General features: G+C 42.7%; 1 protein-coding gene across 1 annotated transcript; it reads left to right on the top strand.

The window, feature by feature from the left end:
- Window positions 1-321: 321 nt before the first annotated feature.
- Window positions 322-3,583, top strand: LOC101050907 (solute carrier family 2, facilitated glucose transporter member 3). Its single transcript, XM_039467412.2, has one exon. The coding sequence runs from the start codon at window positions 328-330 to the stop codon at window positions 1,801-1,803; it is 1,476 nt and encodes a 491-aa protein (XP_039323346.1). The 5' UTR covers window positions 322-327; the 3' UTR covers window positions 1,804-3,583.
- The last annotated feature ends 8,080 nt before the right edge of the window (window positions 3,584-11,663 follow it).

Below are 11,663 nucleotides of genomic sequence, written 5' to 3'. Positions count from 1 at the left end.
GCTCGGACGGCGGGTGGGTGCCTGCCGCGCTTACGGAGGGCGCCCGAAGAACTGAGCCACGTTTGGCGACCCCGTTAACGGACCGTTCAAGGTCGAATCCTGGCCTTTGAGAGGCAGTTAGTGGGTCCCAACGGCTGCAGGTGGGGCGGCGGGAGCGCAGGGGCCCGGGAGGCGAGCGGTTGAGAGAAGCGGTCGCGGGTTTTGGGAGTGCTCAGCCCTCTGTTGGAGATTCTGCCTCCCCTGGAACAGGTGTCTCCTTGAGCACAATCCCAAGGAAGCAGTACCTTGAAGAGAAGTTGGAGAGTCAGTTCCTAGGACAGCAGAGAGATGGTCACCGCAGCTCTGATCTTTGCCATCACAGTTGCTACAATGGGCTCTTTCCAATTTGGCTACAACACTGGGGTCATCAATGCTCCTGAGATGATCATAAAGGAGTTTGTCAATAACACTTTGAAGAACAAGAAAAATGCCCCTCCTTCTGAGATGTTGCTCACGTCCCTCTGGTCCTTGTCAGTGGCCATATTCTCCGTTGGTGGTATGATTGGCTCCTTTTCCGTCGGACTCTTTGTCAATCGCTTTGGCAGGCGCAATTCAATGCTGATCGTCAACCTGCTGGCTATTGCTGGTGGCTGCCTTATGGGACTGTGTAAAATAGCTGAGTCGGTTGAAATGCTGATCCTGGGCCGCTTGGTTATTGGCCTCTTCTGCGGACTGTGCACAGGTTTTGTGCCCATGTACATTGGAGAGATCTCACCTACTGCCCTGCGGGGTGCCTTTGGCACTCTCAACCAGCTGGGCATCGTTGTTGGAATTCTGGTGGCCCAGATCTTTGGTCTGGAATTCATCCTTGGGTCTGAAGAGCTGTGGCCAGTGCTACTGGGCTTTACCGTTCTTCCTGCTATCCTGCAAAGTGCAGCCCTTCCATTTTGCCCTGAAAGTCCCAGATTTTTGCTCATTAACAGAAAAGAAGAGGAGAATGCTACACGGATCCTCCAGCAGATGTGGGGCACCCAGGATGTATCCCAAGATATCCAGGAGATGAAAGATGAGAGTGCAAGGCTGTCACAGGAAAAGCAAGTCACCGTGCTGGAGCTCTTTAGAGTATCCAGCTACCGACAGCCTATCATCATTTCCATCGTGCTCCAGCTCTCTCAGCAGCTCTCTGGAATCAATGCTGTGTTCTATTACTCAACAGGAATCTTCAAGGATGCAGGTGTTCAAGAACCCATCTATGCCACCATTGGCGCAGGTGTGGTTAATACTATCTTCACTGTAGTTTCCCTATTTCTGGTGGAAAGGGCAGGAAGAAGGACTCTGCATATGATAGGCCTTGGAGGGATGGCTTTTTGTTCCCTACTCATGACTGTTTCTTTGTTATTAAAGGATGACTATGATGGAATGAGCTTTGTCTCTATTGGGGCTATCTTGGTCTTTGTGGCCTTCTTTGAAATTGGACCAGGCCCCATTCCCTGGTTTATTGTGGCTGAACTCTTCAGCCAGGGCCCCCGCCCAGCTGCGATGGCAGTGGCCGGCTGCTCCAACTGGACCTCCAACTTCCTAGTCGGATTGCTCTTCCCCTCTGCTGCTTACTATTTAGGACCCTATGTTTTTATTATCTTCACTGGCTTCCTTGTTACCTTCCTGATCTTTACCTTCTTCAGAGTCCCTGAGACCCGTGGCAGGACTTTTGAGGATATCACGAGGGCCTTTGAAGGGCAGGCACATGGTGCAGATCAATCTGGGAAGGAAGGCGTCATGGAGATGAACAGCATCAAGCCTGAGAAGGCCACCACCAGTGTCTAAGTCATGCCTCCTTCCACCTCCCTCCCGGCATGGGAAAGCCACCTCTCCCTGAACATCGGAGAGACCTCATCGGGATGAACCCAGGACGGCTTCTGAATGCTGCTACATGATTCCTTTCTTATCCCATGCACTCCATGAGCACCCCAAGGCTGGGGTTTGTTAGATTTTTAATGGCTTTTAAAATATTTTGTTTCCTGGACATTCTCTTCTGCTTAGGAGAGACCAAGTGAACCTACCTTCATTTCAGGAGGGACTGGCCACTTGGCATGTGACAACTTTGCCAGCTTTTCCTCCCTTGGGTTCTAATATTGCCTCACTAGGGGATATAGGAGAGAAAAAGTAAGGTGCATTTCCCCCAGACTCAGACTCATCAGGAAGCAGATGAGTGTGGAAGGCAGAGGGGGTTTATGTAAGAGCACCTTCACTTCTGCACAGCTCTACATGGCAAGTCAACTTGAGTTTTATTTTTGTCCTCTGGTTTCATAACATAAATATTTATTTTTTAAGTGTAATTTTGCCAAATAATAAAAACAGAAGGAAATTGTGGTTAGAGGGAGGAGTTTAAAGAGAGGTTATAGAGTAGAAGATTTGATACTGGAGAGCTTAAGGTGCAATAAGCAGCTGGGGAGAAATGCAGTTCATTGTCGGAGGGTAGATGATGTGGTGCCTGAGGTCTGCACGGGACCTCTTAACAATTTCTGTCCCTCAGATGGAAACTCTTGAGTTCAATTTCTCATAAAAGTTGTATGCCTGTGTATTAAAGCTCCTGATTACCTTGGAACTTTCTTCTTTAATAGTTTACATGTAGTAGTACTTGAAATCTAGGATTATTAACTAATATGGGCATTGCAGTTAATGGCGGTTGATGGGTTCTAATTTTGGATGGCATCCAGGGAAGGGAAAGTTATTTCTGGAAAGCCTGTTCCCCTCTCTGGACCAAACAACTCCTCCTTGTTTGGACTCCACCACCTATCCAGTGGGAGAGCCATCCAAATGAGAAACCTACAGTAAGTGGTTCTTGGTAGACATTCATGATTTCTCCACTTTGTTCTTTAGGATATTTTAGGTGTTGGTTTTTGTTTTATTTTAACTCATACCTTTAAAGGAATTCCCCAAAGAATGTTTATAGCTAACTTGGAATGTGTAACCTCAGCTCTGGGAGAGGATTTTTTCTGAACGACTATTATCTGAAGTGTGTTGTTGCTTTAGGGTCACGGCCTGCTTGTGTGTGTCTGTTACGTCACTGTGGTCCTGTGCCAAGTGCCATTATGGGACTTGAATCTTTCCAGGAGACCATGTTTGAGATAGTAGGAGTCACTGTGCAGTGTAGCCCACACTGAGAGGATGAATGTACGTGCACTGTCACTTTGCTCTGGGTGGAAGTAGGTTATTTCATTGACTTGTTTTCTCTGTGTTTGTTCCTACAGCCCCTTTTCATATGTTGCTCCATCTCCCTTTCCCATCTTGGTGTTTACACATCTCAGACTCTTTGGCCAAACCCTTGCCAATGACAGTATTTTGGTACTCGGTTCTCACTGTTACCTCTGGTCATGGAGGCTTTGAATAAAAATGCACATAGCTATGGAGTGAGGTTTAGCTGGAAAAGGTGACCTTCCAACTTCACGTCAACTTCCGGCTCCTCAAGCAGTAGGCTGGCGGTAAGGCAGGGAGGTTGTTTTCCGATGTCTCACTGAGCAGATTGTGAATGTGTCCATATGGATTTTCTATGGTTAATGTTACTTGGATTCTTGGTTTTAAAATAAAAATTCTGAATGTACACAAAAAATAAAAAAATGTTGCACTCAAAATATGAAATATTAATAACATGGAAAATCATTACAATAGAATGCTAAGTATAAAAAATTAGTAATCAGGTGTTTTTCTCTTGAAGGAATAAATCACTGATCTGGGAAAATAATTTTGCTTGTCATCAACAGAAACTGAGAAAGACCCACATCTGATGCCCGTGGCCCTATGCTGTAATTTTAATAGTGAAACACAGCAATGTAAACATCGATTGAAATTTTCTCAGTGGCATTTACTTGAAATCCATGCATGTTAACTACTTCTCCTTCCAGTGACTCCCCAGGATCCCAGATATGACAGGTTTGGTGAATGAGATGGACTCTGTGGGATGCAGACGAGGAGCACCTTCATTTTTCTTCACTTTGATCATTAGATATCTTCTGTCAGATCTCCCTGCTCTGCCCCTGGATGACAGCTTAGGCACCTCTCCTAGAGATTTCCAGTCCCTTTCAGATGTTAAAAGGTTTTCTTTTCAGGCAAAGTATTAAGAAGTCCAGTGTGATAAAAATGAAAACTTTGATCTCTCTGGAGTCTCTCCCCAGCCCTCCACAGACCAGCAGTGGGGAAGGGGATGGTCTCCTCTGTATCTTCACAACGCCTCCATATGGTTCCTCCACTTTTCCTCTCCCACTCACTGTGCACCCTTTGGCCCCTCCAGGGTTGGAGGAGGTTGGCAGGGAGAGGACAGGTAAGGGAGTAAATAGGTCTGATTTGATGGGTGCTCTTGTAACCTAGTGTTACTGACGCCTGTGTGACAGATGCACCAAAGCTGGCTTTCTCTTTTGGGGGTTCCTTGATGACTTTGCCCTCAGCTATGTCCATCACTCTATGTGCTTGATGTGCTCCTCAGATAGCTGCTTATTCTCACTGCCCCAATCACGTTTCTGGTGGAATATTCCAGAGGCTCTTTGAGCAAGGGTGGCCACACTGGCCTCTCCTAGAGGGAAGTACAGCCAGCATCGCCTCCACTGCAACCCCTTACTTTGCTCTGCTTTAGGAGCAAGTCCAGAAGACCTCACACCTTAGAAGTTTCTAGGAAGAAGTCAGGCCCCAGATCCTCCAAACTCTGGGAATCATGTGTCAAACTATTCTGTGAACTCTCTCACCAGATTCCACTCCAGTGCCATTGCCTCCTAAGGGTTTATGAACCCCCTCACTCAGCTTGAGGTGGTAGAGGGCAGCACTCTCCTCTCTCCCACTGGGAGGATAGGGGCCACACCACAGAGCTCAGCATCTACCAGACTTTTAAGAAATTCTCATTCTCAATCCTTCACTAAGCCAAGAAGAGGTAACAGAGGCAGTGTGGAGTCACCTCTTAGCAAGTACTGTAGAGACGATCTGGCACCTCTCTTTAGAATATGGGGATACTTGCCACCTACTGTTCTCAACTTTGCAGCCTCAATTGAAATCAAGAACAATCATGTTTTCCTTTTATGAATGATACCTCTTACTCATTAATAATTTTCCTCTACCACCTCTGCTCAATGCCAACAGATTATTCTAAAAAGTAAATGGTAAGTAAGTTTCAAGTACTTTGGATTTTCTCCTCAATCACTCCAAGATCCTAGAGCCTTTCTTAAGCAGAATATAGGACTGCTTACATTAATCTATTTTCCGCAATGACTCACAACTGGGCTTCAGACAGGACCAGGCTTGTCTGCTGAACTGGTAGGGCAGGGCTGCCAGGAGGGTTTGCTTTGTTTTGTTGGCTGAAAAAGAAGAGAGGCAGGGTGCCCAAGATGCAAAAGCCAAGAGGTACTGTGAGGGAACATGGCAGAGTCTCAGTGATGTTCCCCTTAGACAGCCCCACAAACTTGGGTTTGAGTCCCATGGAGAAAGCAGCTGCTGGCACACATGAAAGAAGCTGTTTTCAAAGGGATTCTGAGACACTGTGAGACATGAGGATGCAGGCAGGGTGAAGGGGAGGGACCTTCTCTCCAGTTAGGCGTAGGGCATAGCATGCCTTTAGGACATTAAGAGCTCAGAAGAGGGCAGCACACTGGTACATGCAGCTTTGGGGTGTCAAGAGTCAGCATCTGCGGCCAGAACATCAGTAGAATCTCAGTGGTCGACCATGACAGTGAGAGTGGATATTAATTAGCTACAGCCTGGAAAACTTCCCAAGGAGAGTTAATTTAAGTATCTTCTATGTATTCAACCACCTCCAAGTGGAGGTTCTCTGGGTGATATTCAGTCCTCCTCCAAATGTAGCTCTTCCCATTTAACCAGGTCATTCAACTCTATATAAAATACCGGTGAGAGAACAGGATAGCTTCAATATCAACTCCCATTTGAGAAAAGAGAGAATACAATAGTCCCTGGACTATAGCATATATTTTTTCCTGCTGAACAGGAATAGCAGGAAAACAGGGACTCCATGTGGCAGTCCTAGATCTATCCATCAGCTGCCCCAGCTTCTGCTCTTGGGGAAAAATCTCCTTTGCTCATGGATTTCCTTGATCGCTCATTCTGCTTTCTGAAGCTCTTCCTCAAGATCTCAGAACCACAGTGGAGATTGGGACTGGCCACCTGGTGGCTGAATCTCTTCTGAGAGTATTTTCGATTGGTATGAATTCTGCGGGTAAAAGGAGGTTGAGCAATTGAAACTGTTGGGAAACCTGCTTAAAAGCTCTGTGACTTACTCCCAGAATGTTAAGTTAAAAAGTAAAATTAAAAATTAAAAAATAATAAAATAAAATAAAAGCTCTGTGACTGTGTAACTCCTTAACAAACTTAATAGGCTTCAGTTCCATAGGTTATTAACCATGGCTTAGAACCATTTGAGTCATCAACCTTGGGCATGGAATCTGGCCTTCAAAATTGTTTATTCTCCCAACAGGCCTGGGTGCCTGCGTGAGTTTTTGAAAACTCCCATGATCTCTCCCTCAGGACAATTTGAAACAATAGACTGAGGCTGGGCACAGGCTCACACCTGTAATCCTAGCACTTTGGGAGGCCAAAGTGGGTGGATTGCTTGAAGCCAAGAGTTCAAGACCAGCCTGGCCAACATGGTGAAACCCTGTTTCTACAAAAAAAAAAAAAAACAAAAAAAAAAAACAAAAAAAGCCGGCCATAGTGGCACACACCTGTAATCCTAGCTACTCAGGAGGTTGAGGTACGAGAAAGAAAATCGCTTGAGCCCAGGAGGCTGAAGTTTCAGTGAGCTGTGATTGTGCCTCTGCACTCCAGCCTGGGTGACAGTGCAAGACTCTGTCTCACAAAATAAAATAAAATAAAATAAAACAACAGACTGAGGTGGGGCAGCAACCATTAATCTGCTCCTTCCCTGCAGCTACATCTAAACTGACATTCACAGTGAAAGTCGTTGTCCCTGTTGCACAAGACAAGAGGTACCTGGGGAGGGCTCAAGGGGTATGTGTCTCCTGGATCCTCTATCAGCAGCTATGGCTTTTGTTTGCATCAACATTAGGTTAGGGAGAGAATCTGTTTTGTTTTCTTTTTTCCAGGTGTTATAAAATCTGGATCTTCAACTAAGTTATACACTATAGCTAGAATAGGCTCTTTTAGCAAAGTTGTGCTTTCTTCTCCCTCTATCAAAGAGCCATTAATTGGGATATTATTATTAATTGAATGTCTAATGAGAACTTCTTACAGCTCTTTTATAGTTACTGCTTATATGCTATGTGTAAATGCATATTATGCTCAGGGCCAGTTAAATAATTTGCAGAGTTTAGTACAAAATGAAAATGCAAGGTTCCTTATTCACAAAAAATGCTGTTAGTTATATTTACTAAAATATAAGTTCTTTTTTTTTTTTGCAATCTCTCTCTCAACTTGTCCTGTGTTTATAATTTTCTAATTAATGTCATTCTAAGTTAAAAAAGTAAAATTTTAAATTAATACCATGAATTTTAACATTTGCTTTTATATTGTACAATGCCAGTGTTAAAAGTAAATAAATAAGCATTTAACTTATATGTGGACTCACTAAAATTACACAATTTGCCTTTTTTAGCTTATACATTAATATGTATTTTGTTCTTACTAGAACAGTGGAAATCTTGCACAAAACTAATTGCACTGTTTTTGTTTTGCTTCTTGATACATGGATATTCTACCAACACTCTCTACCTGTGCTTTACAGCTGAGGGAAGGACTGAAAGAAAAATGAACTACGGCTTATCATATCTTTCCCTTTCCTTTAGTGTTATAATTTTCAAAATAATTGGTTGGCTAATACAGGAAAATAACATGAATATGTAAGATAAGATGGGATTCCTTTGTTGTTAATATTTCTTGGAATGCCAGTGCCTTCTTTCTTCATTCGAAGCAAGTTTTGGTTCAAAGAGAAAGCATGGCCTCCTGGGGTGGTCAATACCATCATTTACTCAGTTGTAGACATAACATATTTACCTTGTTCTTACTTTGAGTCTTGCTGAAATCCCACGCACAGTGAGTCCACTGGAATTCTGTGCTCATGGGTATCTCAGACAATACAGTATAGGCAAACAAGGCAGCAAGAAATAGGGAGCACACGTATTGCATGTGTCTCCTCTGCTGTGTGCATGCTCTATTTTTCCATCAGAGTTTACATACACACATTTTAAGATAAAATTTTCATAATATGTACATTTAAAGATAAAATTTTTAAGAAATCCAGATGACAGAAGCAGAGCATTAAATCAAGCATGGGACACTTCTAAGCACTGGGCCACCTGTGACTCCACAGGCTGCATACCCATGAAGCTGGCCCTGCCTGTGTCATTATGTAGTAGGTATTATTCTGAACGCTTTACATTTTCATGAATTTAATCCTTTCAATATGGTGAACAATTCATGTTTGGACTACATGATGTTCTCTGACTAACAGCTGTTTGGTCAGGATTTAACTGAGTGTGCCTTGCCTGGAACTGTAATGTCAAAATGTCACTTCTTATGGTATTTCTGCTTAGTGTGTTTTGGGGTGAAAAAGTCATGAAGACAACAAAAGGAGTCATTGCTGAAGAAATGGTATAAGTCAAAGATCTGCTACAGCAGAGAGTTGTCAACCAAATGTTCATTATATGCTATAAATCTGTATTAATTATGATTACATGGCTCAAAAACTTGCTAAATAAGATTCTGGAAACCAGGTTTCATCTCTTTTTGCTCTATTCTTTTTAGTATGCAGAAGTTATCGCCATGGTCAGAAGATGACCACTCCAACTGCAGGTACCACATCTACATTCTAAGGAGAAAGAAGGAAAGTAACCCATTCTTTAAGACTTCTTTCAATATTTTGGCATCAACAACTGTGTTCTCTCTAGCTGCAAGGGAGTCTGGGGTGTTGTGTCTTTTAGCTTTTCAGTCTCTTAGGAGAAAAAAGCAGGGGAAAAGCGTTTGTGAGAGGCTCTCGGATAGGCTTTCTACAGTGTCCACCTCAGTCTGCCCCTTTGGCTCCAGAACATTCACACCTTTCCTTATTTCTATATATGCATTTCATATGGAATATGTTTATCCCTTCCCTCAAGAAACACAGCCTTCAACTCTCATTTAGTCATTACATCTGGATCCAAGTCCAGAATCTCTCTGTGATATCCAGTTCTCTCCAACAGTTGTGACTGTGGTTCCCTGGGATCTTATAAACTTAGGCTTAAAACTAAAGATGTATGTTCTAAACACACCCAGTATACAGTGGTGGGGGAAGAAACAGGATAACTACAGTAAAAACTCCCATTTTGGAAGGTTTGGAGTGGAAACAAACAGCTCATATTACATCCTGCTGGACAGGAAGAATGAGGCTCTTCCACTCAGGCAGTGAAGTTTCTTGCCTAAGATCCTGGCTCTGCCCTCCAGGGAAATCTTCCTCATTTATTTTCCTTTACCTCCTGGTTATCTATTTTGAAGGAGAAATTCCCTTTGAACTGCCATAGCTATGTCTGAAATTAAAATTTAGGAGGATGCTCTCCCAGTATGCTTCTCAGCTTTTGCAGACATTTTTTCAGTAGGCTTGAATTCAGTCTTAGAGGTCAGTTAGTGACAAGTGATCAACCAGTCTTGAGTTTGTTTTTGTTTCATCGTGGTTTTTTCTTGTTGTTGCTTTGCTGTTGTTTTGCAATAGAATCTCCCCATAAAATAATTAGGTTTCTCTATTGTGTTTCTTTCATTTGCCCCTTCAGAACTACTCTCTACCAATCTCAACCCTGCAGGGTTCTGGGAAGGTAACCTGGTTGCCTGGCCTCAATGTTTCCCTTGCTCTCTGACTTTCTGTTGTGTTTGGACAATAAAGGGAACCTGAAGGTCATCCCAGGGAGAGAGGAGGGGGAGATCAAGGTGTCTTTTTTTGCCAGATTTCTTTCTGCTGGGTTGCCATGGGCCTACCAAAGGCAGCAGCTCCTATCAACAGCCCTCTCTGAATTCTGATAACTGCTCCCTCAGGTCCAAAAATGACTCCTCGCTAGTATTCACCCTGGGGTGCTGCACTTGCTTGTGGGTCCCCTATACCCTCTTCAAATCTTTGTCAAGTGTTCCTTTTCAAACCTCTCCACAAACCACACAAATTTGGTGCGCTATTTCCTACCAGAATTCTAATGCTACAACATCCAGTTTATCTGTTTGTAGTCAAATATTTATGTAGGTATATGTATTCTGGAAAATTACATGATGTCATGAAAAGTTGCATGAGCTATTTCAGAAACTTGAAATTTATCTTATTCAATAGATGAGGAATCAAACCAATCATGCATTTTAATTATAATACAGCCAAATATATATTATTGTTACTATATAGCCAAAGTCATATAAGTGTTTGAAAGTAATAGACTAATGATGCAATGACATGAATATGCCATTCAAATTCATGGGTGGTTTTAAAAATTAGTGAGGGATAAGTATATTATTATTTCTTCCATTTTATAATTGGAGAAAGTGAAGTCAGAGAAGTAACTTGGCCATGTTCAAGTGGTAAGTAGCTGAGCTGGGATTTGAGCCCAAGGAGCCTGGCTCCAATTCCTGGGCTCTTAAGGCCATCCACTGTTTCTTCAGGCAGTACCTGGAAATAGTTGGACTTCAGGCAGGACAGTCAGGTATAGCACAAATATTGAAAACTTCAGATCTGAAAATTTCAAACCACATGGTACCATATAATTTCTCACAGTCAAATAAAGAGTTTGGGACCAGAGAAACTCAGATCTTTTGAAAGCCAGAAGATTCTATGACTTTTAGAAACTAACCACCATGTTCAGGTTGAGTTAGTTTCTCCATTCTCTATGTTTCTGTAACTTTGTGAACACACCCTACTATAGCTTGCATTACAGTGTTGTAATTGGTTTTATATGTCCGTTGTCTTCTGGTCTGTGAGCTCTTCAAGGAAAGAAGATGTCTTATTCATCTTCACTAACGATCTATAATATGTCATTTAATGAAGGACCAATTAATGTCTGGTCTATAAATATTCACCTAATCATATCTTAATTTAGCACCCATAAAGCTAGTTACAATGTAGGTGAACTTCTTTTGGATTTATTGTCATTATTAGTCACTGCATATTTTAGGAGTCAATTAGTATTTTTATTCTTATCAATATTGTGACAAATATTAAGATTTACTATAGACATACATAAAAAATAATAGCTGGGCAACAAGAGATTAAAAACAAACAAAAAACAACAAAAAGAAACAAAAACTTGCTTTCCCTAAATTAGGCTTTAAAAACATGAATCAGGGCCGGGCGCGGTGGCTCAAGCCTGTAATCCCAGCACTTTGGGAGGCCAAGGTGGGCGGATCATGAGGTCAAGAGATCGAGACCATCCTGGTCAACATGGTGAAACCCCATCTCTACTAAAAAAATACAAAAAATTAGCTGGGCATGGTGGTGCATGCCTGTAATCCCAGCTACTCAGGAGGCTGAGGCAGGAGAATTGCCTGAACCCAGGAGGCGGAGGTTGCGGTGAGCCGAGATCGTGCCATTGCACTCCAGCCTGGGTAACAAGAGCGAAACTCCGTCTCAAAAAAAAAAAAAAAAAGAATCAAAAAAAGGGATTTTTATTAATTATATCCTAAAAATGTTCTGGTTTATATCCAACTCAGACCCTTTAAGGATTTTCTCCCAGACC

Source organism: Saimiri boliviensis, chromosome 1 (assembly GCF_048565385.1).
Source record: "Saimiri boliviensis isolate mSaiBol1 chromosome 1, mSaiBol1.pri, whole genome shotgun sequence".
Taxonomy (NCBI): Eukaryota; Metazoa; Chordata; class Mammalia; order Primates; family Cebidae; genus Saimiri; species Saimiri boliviensis.
This window is presented reverse-complemented; position numbering and strand designations above follow the sequence as displayed.